Raw genomic sequence first — 17,428 nt, forward strand, 5'->3', positions numbered from 1 at the left:
TCCCCACATACATTTCGGTGTGTTGTCACTGACGTTGTATCCTACTGGATCATTTACCAGTGAGGAGCCCCCACCGGAAGGACATAGAGCCTTCATACTCCTCCCACCCAACACTCCCTGCTGACAGGTGCTCCCCCGGCCCGTAGGATCATCACACTACGTGCAGTGACAATTATCACCCTCCCCGCCTGGTTTCCCTCCTCTGTGTTCGTGTAGACACACGACAAAGCCGGATGCACCCCCTAAGGGTGCCGGACCCCCTGTTGGGGCGGCCATAGCTGAGTGGTTAGTGAGCCCGCCTAGGGAGCCAGAGGCCCTGGTTGCCCCAGGTACGATTCCAGGCCACGCCAGCATATGTGTCGATGAAATGAAATTTGTCCCTGAGCAAGACTCTTAACCCCTAATTGCTCACAGGCCCTCATTGGAAACAAGCCCGCAAGGACTTTCATGAACGTCCTGTTAAAAGGATTTTTTTTTTTTTTTTTTTAAGACCCCTGCATTATGGGATACATAGCTATAGGGTTTACCGAAAATATCATTTTTCAAATTGATTTCAAAATGTTGCACTTGCTGACAAAATATCAGTTAAAAAACTTGTATATAGCAGTGGTTCCCAAACTTTTTAGCTCACGACCCAAAAGAGAAATAAGGCCCGGTACCCAAACTAGTGAATATAGCAGATCTGCTATTTTCAATACAGTCACTACTAAATGTATTTATGAAATACTTTAGAAAAATGCTGGAATTGTTTTAATTGATGAAAAGTTGTGATTGTTTTGTTTAAACTTTTTTTAAATCTTTTGAAATAATATACTGTATATACTTTTTTAATGTAGGAAACCAAAAATGGGGATTTCCCCCCCCCCCCGCATCAGTGGTCTATATGCCTCTCCAAAAATTGGCATCAGACCGCAAATTCTGGCATCGTTCGGGCTGTAATACTGTCTGTCCAAAGCAAGATGCACCACACTGATTGTAACAAGCACGGTGGAATGGATCCCTCACAGCTTTGTGACTATTCACTGCACCTGTATCGAACAAAGTGCAGATAACAGACTGCTTGATTGTCTGAGACCATCTACTGCTGTTAGCAGTGGATGTACCCGCCTCCCCAACACACACACACACACACACACACACACACACACACACACACACACACACACACACACACACACACACACACACACACACACACACACACACACACACACACACACACCACTCCTGAACCATAAAAAGCAACAATGGTCAGACTTTGGACATGGTGCAATAAATGGGCTTGCACTTTGTTTACAAGTAGTGATTGCAGTGTGCTAGTATTAAAATGTAGGTCGCTGTTGCTCCATGCCATCCTTTCACTTCCTCACTTGTGGTGGCACATTGGGTGACTGTTGCACAGAGTGGCAAGTCCCTCTCTCTATACTTTGCAGAAACATTGGCTTGGAAAATCCCTCTTTTGAACCACAACAGCAGAATGTCTATTCCTTGTTCAGTTCTGACGCAGAAGTGTTTTTATATATCTGCATATTCAAAACAATTCTGCAGGGAAAGGCCCTATTGAAACAACACTATGGGCCAGTAGGCCTATAACAACATTGTTTTGTTTTTACACACAAAAAAACATATAAAGCATATACTGTTGTAATGCACATAATGTGGCCATATCCATTTCTGCCATCAAACAGAGCCCTGCCTTGTGCATAATCACACATTCAATATGCATGCATTACATCATCTAACAAACCAATGCGTGACTAATATGCCATTTCCTTTGTCTTGCATAATACAAATAAGGAGGATAACTGGATGTTAAATCCTCAGTGTTAATTTATCCACTTGTAACTCTGAGAGTGTTACAAATGGAACCAAACGTGGTTCCATTGGTCACGCTCTCAGTTAAATTAAAGGGATATTTCACTTTCAAATAAAATAAACATAAAGAATGTATATTAAAAATGAATGGAAAAATCCTGGCCCCCTCACGCATTAGAATGTCCTTCTGGGGGCCGTGATTACTTTTTTATTATATTTGTACAAATATTTTTTTATGTTTATTTTATTTGAAAGTGATATATCCCTTTAACACTGATGATTTTTTTTACTGTGTGTTGTTGTTGTTGTATATTGTGCCCAATAATAATAGGGTTAATTTCACGCTTGTGTGTCTCTGTGTGTGTATATCACTGTGTGTCTCACGTGGTGTGTTTATTTTCGGAGGCTGCGGTGCGCATGACGCGCAGCTAGTCCATCCTCCAACATTATGGGCCCGTCAGGGCCGTGCGCCGCGCCGATTGGCCCGTCTTTGTTGCTGTATATCCCAGGCCCCGTGTCATCCATCCACGCGGGGCGGTGGGGGCCGTATAAAGCCCACGGCGAGCCTCTGTCTCTCTCACTCTGGCGGAGGATCGTCGTGGAACAACAAGGGACGGTGGGCTAAAACGCTGGCTGTGGCACCGTCACCCCTCTCTCTATCTATCTCTGTTGTTTACCAACAACAACCCCACACAACAGGCGTCGACCTATATACACTGTATTGCACCTATCACACCGTCCTGGCGACCACGCGTAAAACCTTATACATTCACGCGTAAAACCTTACATTTAAGCGTAAACCTAAAACATTTACGCGTACATTTGACTCTCTGAAAACCCACAAGCCCTCCTACCTCGACAAAAAAAACATAAATGCCAAGCATAGGCTCCACCAGAGACAAACCACCAGCACAAGAAGCGAAGAGCGAAGACCATCGTCGCCGCCGCACGAAAGTGGAGAGAAAAACGAGCCATCACCACCGTCGTCGGACATCGTCGGATCGTCACGTCGTAGGACAACAAGAAGAAGCGCACGGATAAATAAAAAAGCCTCCATCGTGGCTGCTCTACTCTCCTCCTCCATGCATACCCTTTGTGCTCGGGGAACCATGAAGCCAGAGATCACGGCCGCCGTCGGGTTTCTGTCGAGGTTCCTGCGGATAAAAGGACACGTAAACGATCGGCAGCTTCAGACGTTCAGCTCAAGCTTACAGGACATTCTGTCAGGTGAGAAAAACCCCACTGAATCCTAAAAGGAATGTGTTAATTTACGCATGTGTTATAAATGTGTTATACACCCAGTAACCTCTTATTCCTCCCCCTGTTATAACGGTTGTTTTTCAGTGATTCCTCATACATATGGATTGTGCTCTAGTCACCCTGGTGAAGGATTAAGGAGCGCTTCTTTGTTCTCTCACAGAAGTCATCAGCGCTTCCATAATGCGCGCAACAACACCGCGCATTTTTTTTTTTTTGCGCACAAAATAACAGCGATCATCATCATCATCGCGGCCTCCGTCCGTACCATTCGATCGATCTATTCGTCGTGTATTCGTATTATAGACGTCGAATAAAATCGTTTGAACGGCCAGTTGTTTTTTTCTCTTTGATATACCAGTGACTAGAAATGGCTGCTGTTACTGCATATGTTCCAACATGGAAGGAAGTGCGCTGACGATGAAGCTCTTTAGAATGAATGTGTGTGTGGGCGGTTGGATCACGTAATGGATGAAGAGACTAATGCATCAGGCCACTTATTTTTTTTACTAGTAGCCTAACAAAATCAAGTATAGCACATCTAGCATTTACAAAGTGGAACGTAAATTAGTCTACACTTTTTCTTTACTTAAAAAAATAAAATAATAGGGCCCATATAGCCTATATACGAATTTAAAACGATGGCTTTGTTTTTGTATGTTTTTGGTTGATTGGGGGGAGATTGAAAATAAAATGGCGACGGAGGAGAACTTCGTTAATCGTTGGTGTTTGTAAACAACCAAAGTTGGGGAGTCTGTCTGTCTGTCTGTCTGTGAGCAAAATGGCCTCAGGCTCCAGCCAGTCAGTGGGTGGGGGATGGGGCTTGGGGGCGGGGCCGTCCGCTAACCAGAGGAGGGTGGGATGATGATATGGGGGGGGTTGGACAACGTCATCCAATGCAGAGTTGCCATATTTTGTGAGAGGAGTAAGCAACCAGGTCTAGGGGGGGGGGGGACAAAACACAAAAGAAGCTACTATAGGCCACATGAGCACGTTAAACGTCGCTGCTAAATAGATCTGCCATTTTCATAAAGTCTTGGATTTTTTTTATAGAATATTTGGATTTTTTTTTAAACATTCTAACAACACAAATGCTCCCCAAATGCACAAAATATTTGAGAACCACTGGTTTAAAAAATAATAAAACATTCGGAAGAAAGCCTAAATCAGCAAGTCCACGTTAGAAACAAGCCCCAAAAAACGCATCTACCAATTTTTACAAGCTACTTTACAGAAAAAGAAGCCCAAAGTCTTATAATAAGCCGACATGGCAACGCTGATCTAATGGGGGGAAGGAAAAAAAAGTTGTGGAGAAGATTAACAAAGAACGCCCCCCTTCTCCTCCCCCCATTTGTACTTGTATCCATAAACAGAACTGTATACATGTTTTTATCCTGTGGGGGCCCGTAAATAAACTAGGTCTTCACAAGCTTCTTCACAAGCTTCTTTTTTTTGGAGGGTTAGGGGGGTCGGAAATAACCTCATTCTTTCAATAGTTGCATAATGATAAGTTATAGCAAAGCCTTCTTTCTTCCGGTTTGTCTGTAAACGTTTTAGTGGTTGCGCTTTAGCTGTGGCCCCATCTAGAACATAGTCATAATAGATATGATAAATAAACGTTAATGATAAACCTAAGCTATATGGCACATAGGCCTACTGAGACAAAGTTACACAAAGTGCTTTATATAAAACTGAAGACAAATCGAATCAAACAACAGCACTAAAACATGAAAGTAGAAAGTGCAATGTGAAATAAATAAACATATATATTAGGACCAAAAATTACATTTCAACCTCAAACTTGTGGAAAGGCCCTTCGACACAAGAAACAAGCGTTCGAAGGCCATAATAGATGTATAAAAACAAAGTGCAGTAAGAAAAATGACCACTGGAGAATACAATTACAACAAAAGTCACTCTATTGAAAGGCCTTTCACTGCACATCTAAAAGCGTCTCCCAAGTGTCATGGAAAATCCCCAGTTACAGAAACATTCTTCGTCCATCGATCATTTATTTTCCCCCCCTCGCCACAATCTGTCGGAGCCTTTTATCATTTGATCACCCAAACTATTCCTAGTATTTATAATAGTTCCGTTTGAGCCTAAATAAACAAAACCTCCTTTGTTAAACCCTTTAGATTGAGATTGAGAGCTCACTCATCTGTTTGTTTTTCCACTCCCATCCCCGGCCTCCAGTACCCTGGTTCTTAAGAATAGGCCTTGCTAAGCCGAGCTGTTGCTCCTAGCTGCTCTAGACCAGTGGTTCTCAACCTTTCCAGGCCGTGACCCCCAAAAATAATCATATTTGAACTGGGGACCCCCCACCTTGACAAGCGCTTGGAATTGTAGGAGTTGAGGCATTAAATTCCTCAGTTCCACAGAAAATATCATGAAAATAGCAGATCTACAAGCTCACAAACGCCTTGCGCGTTTGCGCGGCATTGTAAGCTTGTAGATCTGCTATTTTCAAAATGTGTAACAAAATGTTTGAGCAGTTTTTATAGTATAGTTTGTTGATTACTTTTGATGCAGTAATGGTCTTTTTTCTTTTCTGTCTTTTGAGGTATTAAAAAGGTCTTAAAAGTCCTTAAATTGTCACTTTACTGTCATCTGGGACCCCCCAAAATCATGTGGGGACCATTTTCAATTATTTTAATTATCAGTCAATTGATTGTGTTTAGGCTTGGATCAATGGACTAACGTAGTATATATATTTTAAGGTCCTATTTATCGGTATCACACTGAAAATGCATTTTTCAAGGTTTTAATGGGAAAAATACCACTCTCTTAGTTAATACTTTAATATTAGTGTTATATTATCAACAAAACCTTTGTGTTTTGCCAATCATCTCGGGTCCCAGTTTGCAATATCCTCACAGCCCCACCAGTGGGCCTTAGCCCACGATTATGGCCATTAATTAGTGTTATATTATGAATGAAATCTTTGTGTTTTGCCAATTATCTGGGGTCCCAGTTTGCGATGACCAGGTTGGGAATCACCTGCTCGTAAGTATAGAGACATGGTTACACGTCTTTGTGGCTCGACCGGTGGTATAAAGATCATCCACCTCCTGTGCTCTTTCATGGCTGCCAAGCCCTCCATTAGCTGGGCTGTATACACAGCAGGGTGCTGCAGTGTTGCCATGTCTCTTTATTATAAGCTAATTTGAGCTTGTTTTTCTGTGAAGTTGCATATTTGGGCTTGTTTCCTAAATGTTGTTTAAACCAGTGTTTCCCCCTATTTACAAATAGCCAATGTACAGTATATAGGTTTAAAGTGCTCATGTAGCCTTGTCGCTTCTTTTTTGGGCTTGTTTCATAGACCTGTCAGCCTATTTCTCTCACAAAATCTGGCAACAGTGCACAGGGGGGGTGGGGGGCAGGGTTCTGTCTCACAAAGCTGTGGTGCAGGTGGCCTCCGGCCTCGGCGCTGTGGCCTACTTCACTTACCATGTTTTTCATTAAGCCAAGGCAGCACTACACCTCGAGGAGTTACCGTGAATGGAAATTCAATATGTAGAGGGGGGGGGGGGTCTTTTCAGACTAAATGGATGTTAATGTTTCCCTGAGTGGGTGCATGAGCTCGGTAAACGAAAAGACGCCACAAGAAACGAGAGGGAGCGTGAATTTTAAATCATTGTAATATCAAAGTGTTTGCTCTATAATACTATATTACAAATTAATTTCCCTCTTTTAAACCCCAGCATCGGTATTGTGGGGAAAGCTTTCGCTGAAAATAGCAGATCGACAAGTAGAACAGAAAATACTAGTATCGAGCCCTGAGGGACTCCGGTTACCCATATGGGGTTTAAGTGGTTCATATGGCAAAAACATTTAACTACAAGATAACAATTAGCCACCTTTTTCTTTGCTTTCCACGCCCGACTGAGTACTGCGGAATATCAACACAGGTTTTTTTTCTTTTACCTCTAAAATGCTTCAAACATACCATAGCTGTGATATCACTCTGATTCACTGTTTTCATTGCAGTAGCAGTGCCAGCCAGAAAAATAGGACACTGTCCCTTTAAGGGGAGGGGCTGCTCTATCCCAGATGGTTGGCTGGGGCTTGGATGCTTTGGCTGTTGATGTTCTGCCAGTAAGCAGTGTTGCCATGTCCGCTTAATATAAGCCACTTTGGGCTTGTTTTTCTTCAAAGTCGCTTGTAAAAATGTTGGTAGTTTGCCGGGTTTTTTTTTTGGCCTTGTTTCTAAAATGTAGTTGCTTATTTGAGCTTGTTTCCTAATGTTGTTTAAACCAGTGGTTCTCAAACATTTTCATGTCAAGGACCCCCAAATTAATATGTATTTGTCCACGGACCCCCCCCCCCCCCCATCTGAAAATAGTTTGTGCCAGGGACCTCCATACAAGATTTGTGTTGTTTAAAGGTTTCAAAAACATGCCACATATTAGTTTTTGTTACATTTTTGCCAAGATGTTATTTATATTGCAGAGCTTGTAGATCGGCATGTCGCTTCGTTTAGACCTGTTTTCATAGACCTGGTTGCTTGTTTCTCTCTCGCAAAAGATTGGCAACCCCTGCCAGTGATGGAAGACTGTGTGACCCAGAGGAGTGATTGTGCAATTCAGTGGCCGTCCCTTTGTCACGTAGACCAGTGGTTCTCAACCTGTGGGCCCGGGACCCCCAGGGTGGTCCCCACATGATTTTGGGGGGGTCCCCAGATGACAGTGAAGTGACAATTTCATTACTTTTACAGACCTTTTTTTTTTTTAAAGAAGAAAAAAAAGAAAAAGACCACCAGTGCTGCATCAAAAGTAACCAACAAACTCTACTATAAAAACTGGTCAAACATTGGCCAAATTGTCAAATAATATAAGAAAGAGGAAAGAAAATTGAAAATATTTTCACAATATTTATCTGTGGAACCGAGTCAAACAAAATGTAATGCCTCAACTCCTACATTCCAAGTGCTTGTCAGGGTGGGGGGTCCCCATTTCAAATGCCTGAAAAGGTTGAGAACCACTGACGTAGACCCAGGACGCTGCTGACAGACTGTTTATGACGCATAGCAGCCATACAATGGCTGTTTTACTGCACACAACAAAACCCATGCCCCAGTTCAACAGATGTTTGTATTTTTATCATTTAATAACATTAATGACAATAGAATATGTCTGCACTCTTAATTCAAGTTTATGTGTTATTGGGCGTTGTTGTTATGACCATGATAATGGGGAAATTACGGTACTTATTGAAAAGCTGTATGTAAATAAGCTGTGCGATCCAAGGGTGAAGCATAAAATATTGATTCATCCCCACCTTTTCTGCGGTGTAGGGCAGATACATTAAATTAATAATTAAGTAGATTATGCCTGTAATAATTAGGAGTTGTTTTACACTCTCATGCACACGCGCACACACACACACACACACACACACACACACACACACACACACACACACACACACACACACACACACACACACACACACACACACACACACACACACACACACACACACGTACGTACAGTATACATCATCATCACCCTCAGGCAGAATACGGAACATAACATTTTAATAATTGAATTAGGCTTCCGTCTTTTCACCTGATTGACATGGTATAATTCTTTTGACATATAACAGGGTTCAGTTGGGTAGGTTATAGTTGGCACTATACACTTTTGGATCAAATTGTGAGTGAATATTTCTGCTAATAGTGGGCAATCGATCATGTCATTATAAAAGCAATAGTACCCTAAAGGCCATGATAAATCATGATATATAACTTCAGACATTTAAGACTCGGTGATATAATCACAACCTCTCGTGTGTTTTGAATACAGAAAAACATATAACGAAACGTTAACCCACACAAACAAATCCTTCACATTTTTGTCAGAAGAGATATTTTACTACACTTGAGGCCCTTACTGTTTTGTAACACAAGCGTTAATAGTTTTTCCGTCTCTTGTGTAACCATTATTAGCGTATTATTAGACCGTAGTGTGGTGTTCCTTAATTTGAGTCATGTAATGATTATAATATTTTTGTCATTGGTTTTCTTACATACAAATCCGTAGCAATATATAACATGCGTACGACAAATGAGGTTGACCCATATTATTATTTAAGCCTTATTTCCTCCAATGATATCCGAGCGTGTGTCCAAACACCTGTGGCCTTGTGTCAGCAAGTCTGTCTGAGTGATTATATGTAGCTCGCCCTTTGATCCCTGGGCTGAAAGCTGCTTTACTGTGACTGACTGCCCTGGCCCTGCAGATCCCATCTGCACTCGGCGCCACGAGTATAACGTTCCACAGTCCACCTGGACACCAGTGGTTCTCAACCTGTGGGTCCCGACCCACATGACAGTGAAGTGACAATTTAAGGACGTTTGAAACCTTTTTAATACCTAAAAAAAAGAAGAAATACCATTACTGTGTAAAAAGTTATCAACAAACTATACTATAAAAACTGGTCAAACGTTGGCCAAATTGTCAAATAATATAAGAAAGAGGCAAATATTTTCAAAAAAATGTATCTGTGGAACTACATGTAATGCCTCAACTGCTACAATTCCAAGTGCTTGTCAGGCTTTGGGGGTCCCCAGTTCAAATATGATTATTTTTGGGGGTTGCGGCCTGAAAAGGTTGAGAACAACAATGGGTTTCCCAAACAATGGGTCCCAAAACAAGGACACATTTTTCTGGGTCGCAAGTAAATATCATTTTTTTCCTCCATTTCTTACAAAAAAGAAACAGCAAAGTATATAGGCCAGGGCTTAGGTGGATAGGAGACATGCAAACAAAGCTGCACCAGACCTGCACCTGCACTTTTTTTTTTTTTTTAGCTTCATTTTAGTTAACTATAATAACTGTTAAGTAAGTTAGTAGCCTCAGGGAACCAATGGTTCCCGAGCCATGTGGCCCATAGGGAAAGAGCCTATCTCCTGTTTCTGTAGCGTGAGGCAGCTTGATGTACAAGTACACCCACCAGCCATGATGTACAAGTACACCCCCCTGGTCGCCAGTATGTCGCAGGGACGTACCCCCCAATTCAACCCTTCATGCTGAGTGCCAAGCAGGGAGGCATGGGGTCTTATTTGTACAGTCTTTGGTGTGACCCGGCCGGGGGGATCGAACCCCCGACCTCCCAATCTCAGGGCGGACACTCTAACCACAAGGCCACCATGAGCTGGGTCCCATAATAACCTTGTTGCTAACATATTTGTGTTCTCTTCTCTCTTGTTTGTGCCTCTTGCAGAGCAATACAAGCACCACTGGTTCCCCGACAGGCCCTGCAAGGGCTCGGGCTACCGCTGCATCCGCATCAACCACAAGATGGACCCCCTGATCGGCCAGGCGGGCCAGCGCATCGGCCTGACCATCCAGCAACTCTACTCGCTGCTGCCCAGCGAGCTGACGCTCTGGGTGGACCCCTTCGAGGTGTCCTACCGCATCGGCGAGGACGGCTCCATCTGCGTCCTCTACGAGTCTCAGCCCGTGGTGGTGCAGGACCCCAGGCCGGCGGTGGTGGTGTCCGCCGGGCCCTCAGGAAGCAACGCGTCGGTCAGCTGCAAGGAGGAGATGATGGGGCTGGCTAGGACCAGTCCCTCCAAAGCCTACAACATGATGACTGTGTCCAGCTAAAGAGGGGGAGGGGGGGACCCCTCCCTCCTCCCTCCTACCTGGCCCGCTCTCCATTCAGGGTCTCACTGTCGGTCGGTCAAGTCTTTTTGGGCCGGGAAGCAGGACGAGCCTTTTTAAAGCTAAAAAAAGAAATTGAAATACAAAAAAAAAAATCTTTTAACGAAACCAGAAAAAAAGAAGAAGAAAGAAGCAGAGGATGTGGCCTATCGTCCAGGTGATGGAAACCTTGTAGGTTTGATTTTTTTTTCTTCCTCCCAGCCCCCCAACCTCCCCACCCCATCGTCATGGTCTGTTCTGTTGTATCATTGGATCTACCGAGCCCTCCCGTTTTTTCAGGAGAGGCTGTGTGGAACTGGAACTGTTGGGGCAGCTAAACCAACCAACCAGGAGCCCCCCTCCCGGAGACTGGCTCCGCCCCCACACCCCCTGACTGTAAACAACATGGTGATTGGCCCCATCGTCACACTGAATGGGGGGGGGGGGGTTTCAGCATCGCTCTTTAACGCCGAGGTCTACATTGACTTTGCACTTTTCTTACTTGTGGTTACTATGGGTACCATGTTTTCACCGACACCGCAGTCGCAACAACAGCAAACGCCGAAACATTCTTAAATTGTAACGGAAGCTCTTGTCAGGAATTATGCCCGATGAATTTCAGATCCAGACGTTGTTTTTTTGTGTTTTTCTTTTTCAATTAGCTTTTTTATTTCCTTCATCTGGTGTGTTTTCCTGTGTGTAAGGGGAGGACGATGAGGTTCAGAGACCGTGCCTTTCCATTGGTCAGCCCAAGGTAAACACGATGCCAAATTAGAGCCTTTTTTTTCTCCTTTTCTTATTTTGGACCACGGGGCACTTGTTTTTTTCTCTTTATCCTCTGGGCTGTCGGCACAAAGGCTTTCTGTCTCCGCCTCTGTTCCTCCTCCCTGACACACAGCGTCAGGACATGCACCCCTCACCCCGCCCCCCCCACCCCCACCCGCCTGTACAGTATTGGCTCTTTCCGACTACCAAGTGAACTTGAAGGAACCGTGCGGGCCATCATGCCGTGAAACGTATTCCACAGGTTCTTGGAAGGTTCTGGGGGGTTTACCCTTCATAGTCGAAACAGAGCCATATCGCCGCTGTCGGGGCAGAAACCTCCTATCTCCATATTTGAAACGTATCAAAAAATAGCAGATCTACAAGCTATGTTTTGACATTTTCTTTATTTGAATCCTGAAAAGGTAGCCGTTTTGGGATATGTGAGGTTTCCACCCGACAGAGGCGATATGTAAGTGCACATGGGAAGGTTGCTGTGACGCCTGTTGCCTATGGATACCAGTGTGTCACACTTCCCCCCAACCCCACCCCCCCCAGCCCCACCCCCCACATCACGTATGTGTAGCTTTCCAGAGAGGAGGCTCAGGGGGGGCTTCGTGTCCCCTCTCCCCTCCTTTTTGCTTAAATGAATGTTGTTAAAATTCACAATCAAGTTCTCATGTTGTTACTTTGCCCCCATCCCCCTCCTCCTCCTCCTCCTCCATTGCCTTTTCGTTCCGTGCATCACCAAAATTTCAAAGTGTAGCATAACGGGGAAGGGCCCTGTTTACCTGAGATGTGGGCCTGTCCCGTTTTTTTGTTTTTTTTTTGGTCACGTTGGCCCCCCCGTCATAAATGACTTTGAAAGCACTTTGACGTTGCGATTGTGTGGGACGTGTAACTCAGAGAAAGGAAAATCGCCTGCATTCCATCCACTCGAATGTCATCTCTTCTTCAACTCACCGTGTTTCCTTGCCCTTTCCCCCCCCCCCCCCCCCCTCCCCCCATCTGTAGTCATTTGTTCATACGGACACTTCCTGTGTTGGGGGTCTTGTTTAATCTGTCTATTAAGTTGGGGGCGGGGCTCGAGTTTGGGGGATGTTTTGAAACAATTTTTACACTGTATTTGTTGAACATTTCAGAGCCGTTTTGTTGTAGGGTGACTTTGGTTGATCGTGTTTTTTTAGGCAAGTTTCTGTCCGTTCGCATGGCACTGTTCTCCAAAAGCTCAGACAGGAAGCAAAGCTAAGCTGCTTCCCCCCCCTCCCCACAAATACACAGATGGTGTTTTTTTTGGTCCTGGTGGAAAGCTGGTATGAAAGCTCTGGCGTGCGTGATGACTGTGTGTGTGTGTGTGTGTGGGAGAGAGAGAGAGAGAGAGAGAGAGAGAGCATGAGAGGAAAGGCCCTGCAGGACGGTTCAGAGAGCAGTTCGGCTCCACTCAGAAGTCTGTCCATATGGGTTTATCGTTAGGTTCACCCAGCATCCTGGACGGGGCAGGGGGAGGTGCATTGTGTTACATATAGACCCGACTGTCGTAATCTATGAGCCATCCTCAATTCTCAGACCAGGGTTATTATGTGAACCCCCCGAAACTCCTCGGAGGCGCCCCCCCCCGCCCGCCCCATCGCCCCCCCATCCAGCCTGGCAGCTCGCCACTAGCCACCACCTCTTAAAGGATGCAGGTAGAAATAAAATGTGACATATCATCTTTGATCACCCCCGAAGGGAGTTGGTTCACGGAAGGGAGGGAGGTGAGGGGCGCTGGTGTGTAAGAGGGGGGGCGGCGGGGGAGGGGCGACTGGGCAAGGGCCGGACTTCTCGTCCAGGGCAGCTAAAATCCCTCCAGCCCTGCCCCCACCCCCACCCCCCCCTCTCCAAAAAACGAATCCAACTCAAACCCCTTCCTCCTGACCGGAAGCCCTCAACCCTCCCGGGCGTTTGGGTGACGGACAGAAACCAGCACACGCCTCTGAGCGTGCTTCAAGCTGCACTTAACGGGGTGGGGCGGGGCGGGCGGGAGGGAGGGAGGCAGGCGGGAAATGTGAGGATGGCGAGGGAGGGTACGAGGCCGTTTGTTTTTTTCTCTTCGATCGTCTCACTGAAATCGGCGGTGCGGTTGAAATACTGAGCTTGAGTAGCAAAAATTTGTTTACATGGACGTGAGGTCTGCTCCCTGCTGCCTCGCTCCTGGCTAAATCTGTGGCAGCGGCTTTGGTCACACAGTCATCACCACCACCAGACCCACTGCTGGTGTTTAAGCTCCCTTAAGCCCAAGAGGATCATGGGTAAACACAGCTATAGCCAATGACGCACTGCAACCCCCCCACCCACCCCTTCCCTCTGCTTTCTGCTGATGCTCCCTTCAGCAATCTATGAAAAGCAGTGATTTCATGTTGACCAGATGGACAGTGGCCCGTTGGGCGGACGTCCAGAGAGCTTTGGTGGATGTCACGTTTTAACCACTTAAGGCCTCCGTACTTCGGCGTATGACGAATAGTGAACATAGGCGAAATCTACAGGCTCACAACGCTTCGCAAATGTGACGCGTTGCGATCTTGTACTTTGGCAATTTTTTTTTGAAAATGTTTGAAACTATTTGCGTACAATGTCATGCCCATGAATGTGGTATGCCAGGTTGAAAGTGGTTTAAAAACATGCCGTTCCACAGTAGATTTTATTGTGTCATGCCACACAAGACGTTATGAGATTGGTCTGTACTTGGGGACGTGAGGCAGTTGATTTGTCTCACTGTTCTCTAAATGTATTATAGGTTTTCTCATCGTGCCCCCACTCCCTCACCCCATTCTCTACCGTCCTCTTGTTAAGAGGATCGTTTAGTCTGGAGATCCAAGACACCCCTTTTTAACCGGACCTCGGTTGTAGACCTACAGTAAGAAAACGAATGGAAACAAAAAAGAAAACCCAAATCCCTTTGAAGCCCTTCTCAACTATAACACCCAACTCCAGCAATGGTTTTTCAAGGCAACATTAATATTGAATCTCTCAATGGCATCCATTCAGTTTGTGTGCACATACCGTAGGTTTCAGAAATGTTGTGAGAGCGCTTTGAATAGTCAGAGGTAAGATAGCACATAAAATGCACTAAATATGTCAAGTTGAAGTCGTGTGACATTTTCGAGACGCGAGGGGTCTCTTCCTGGAATGTATTGCCAAACTCAGGCCTCGGAACATTCAATAAATACTCTTATGGAAAGGTTGTGCATGTCGAGACATGAAATGGGAAGGGAATAGTTTTTTCGTTGTTGTCAATCTTTGTCATCGCTGAGTTGAATTATTGCCACTTTCACATTTGAGGTGTTTTACATATTGTAGAATGTATTGTAACAGTAAAGCAAATGGTAGAGTACATAACATTACACATGGGAAGTGCCAATAATTGATATCTTGAGGTGTTTTAGCTTGTGTATTCCTTTTGTATTTCATCTTTTAACACTGATAACTTTTTTTTTCGTAAGTGAAGCCATTTCGTTGATGGGAGTGTTGGCAAGGACCAAAGTTGTTTTGGTAAAAAAAGAAAAAAATATCAGTTTCCATGATCTGTACTTATAGACTTATCCTTTGTTTTTTTGTTTTTTATTTACGTACAAAACCAGAAAACAAAAAAAAGAAAAAAAAATCTCTGAGCTTACCCAAGAAGAAAAGCTGTCTATTACTATCATGTGATCTCATGTCAGTACACCTTTTATTGTTTTCATTTTTTCTTTTCTTTGGGTAATGTTGTGATGAACTGCTGTAAATTTGTACAGTTCATGTAAATTGATTGTTGCGGAAGTTGTACAGATTTCTATATTTTGGAAGAAAAGTTTTTTTTTTCTCTGTAATAAAAGATTTCCTATCTTGGCATCGTATTCCCCGTGCGCCGAGTCATTCTTTACGTTGGCCAACAAATGTCCATTAAGTGGCCAAAAAAAAAAACACATATATACAATATATGACCAAATATTGATTTTAACAACTTCATACGACAAATAGCGAAAATAGCCAATCTACAGATGGAGGATTAAAGTTCTCAGTCACTAGGACTGATTTGAGTCCATTTGGTTTCCATCATGCCTTCTATGGAAACATATTTTTGGTTATCATTTTAAGATTAGAGCATTTAAAGTGGGAACTCGCAATTGTGTTCATAAGCGTCCTCCATAAAATCTCAATAAGTCTGGGATATTTCATATAAAAGCAAAGGTTAAAGCCCCAATCTGTGATTTCTTCACCTGGTTGGCAGTATGTAGAACAGCAGGAACCAAATACTAAAACATAATTGTACATATTGTGTTAATTGTTTTCACAAATCGCACATCAGGACTTGACTTGGTCATACAAACATTTTCATCCACGCATATTAGAAATAAAGGGATGCCAGGTTGAAAGTTGGTTTCAGGCTAGTCGGGTCATAAGACTGGTAACTATCTATCTTCTAACGTGGAAAGGGTTCACAGCTGTTTGTTATGTATCTGCCTAGGACCCAGATGGGAATTTGACCTCTGGTGCTCTCGTCCCAGCAGACAGAATGAGCTCTCTGTGCCAAGAGCAAAGCGGATTGCATCAAGTCAGCGTTTTCTCTCTCTCTCTCTCTCTCTCTCTCTCTCTCTCTCTCTCTCTCTCTCTCTCTCTCTCTCTCTCTCTCTCTCTCTCTCTCTCTCTCTCTCTCTCTCTCTCTCTCTCTCTCTCTCTCTCTCTCTCTCTCTCTCTCTCTCTCTCTCTCTCTCTCTCTCTCTCTCTCTCTCTCTCTCTCTCTCTCTCTCTCTCTCTCTCTCTCGTTCCCCCCCTCTTGGACGTATGACAGTGAAAGAACTGCACGTAGCGTACACTGGGATTTGAGGTTAAGATATTTCACAAGCACAGTGCATTACATTTATAGCGGATTCTAATCCAGTTACACAGACATTATGGAAGAATGCTTTCCATTAAGAGGAACATTTTTGGAGCAATGAGCATAGCCATACGTGATTTTATCTACAAAAAGGACAGCAGACCTTTTGGGGCATGACATGCAGTCATGACTGACTTTATGACTGTAAGTAACAGTTAGCCTATAATAGCGTTGTATTTTTCATTTTTATTTGTGTTATTATTGTTCAATTCAGTCTAGTTTGTTAGTTTCCAGAGTAGGTTTGCTTGTTTAATTTAGTTTTTTATTGTTTTAAAGTATTTAGTTTTTAGTTTAGTTTATATTATTTATTTTTAATTATAATGTTGGGGTATTTGTTAGGGGCATTACAATACAAGCAGAGTCACCACTTTGTGAAGGTAATTGGCTCAATAAACATTATGCACCAATGCCTCTTCCTCATGTTCAATTGACAGACTGAAACTAAAGATATATTTCGTAAATGTTTTATTTCAGCTAGTTTTGTGAGTTTTAAGTTTTTTATTTCAGTTAGCTAGTTAACCTTTCCCCCCACCTATAGTTTTAGTTTTTTAGATTTTTGAATTTATGGAGATTCTTTTGTTTTTGCAGCATTCCTAAGCCAATCATATGATGACTGGCGAAGAGTCGAAGAGTCTCCTTTGAGTCTTATACTGAGAAGCCACACGGTCATCAAATTATTGGCTTAGGAATGCAACATAAACCAAAAAGAAATATCTATGTATTCAAGGCTTCATGGGGTGTGTAATTGATAGAAAATAAGTAATGTTTTTGGGTGAACTACTCCTTTAACTAATCACCAGGATCTTATCTACAAAATGTCAGCAGACGCCTAGGGGAATGAAATGCAGTTAGGCCTGATTGTGACAGAGCATGTACAGTATGTGTTGTTGGGTTAAAGGGCCAACATCTCATAAACTTAACCATTTAAACCCATTAACCCATTAAGACCTGGAACGCATCTGTGTAATTTTTAGATTTCTGTGGCTATTCAAAAATAGCAGATCTACAAGCTCATAGTGCGGCACGAGTGCCACGCTATGAGCTTGTAGAT

General features: G+C 43.7%; 1 protein-coding gene across 1 annotated transcript; it reads left to right on the forward strand.

Moving 5' to 3' along the window:
- Positions 1 to 2,382: 2,382 nt before the first annotated feature.
- btg1 (B-cell translocation gene 1, anti-proliferative) lies at positions 2,383 to 15,355 on the forward strand. Its single transcript, XM_080420897.1, has 2 exons — positions 2,383 to 3,042; positions 10,300 to 15,355. Exons 1-2 carry the CDS (start codon positions 2,898 to 2,900, stop codon positions 10,683 to 10,685), a joined length of 531 nt encoding a protein of 176 aa, XP_080277023.1. The 5' UTR covers positions 2,383 to 2,897; the 3' UTR covers positions 10,686 to 15,355.
- The last annotated feature ends 2,073 nt before the right edge of the window (positions 15,356 to 17,428 follow it).

This window comes from Gymnoscopelus braueri (genome assembly GCF_963280865.1).
Source record: "Gymnoscopelus braueri genome assembly, chromosome: 23".
NCBI classification, from domain to species: domain Eukaryota; kingdom Metazoa; phylum Chordata; class Actinopteri; order Myctophiformes; family Myctophidae; genus Gymnoscopelus; species Gymnoscopelus braueri.

Coding starts and splice junctions, on each gene's coding strand:
- btg1 (XM_080420897.1), top strand. CDS start 2,898: ATGCATACCCTTTGTGCTCGGGGAACCATGAAGCCAGAGATCACGGCC. Junction 3,043..10,299: donor CTTACAGGACATTCTGTCAG/GTGAGAAAAACC, acceptor TGCCTCTTGCAG/AGCAATACAAGCACCACTGG.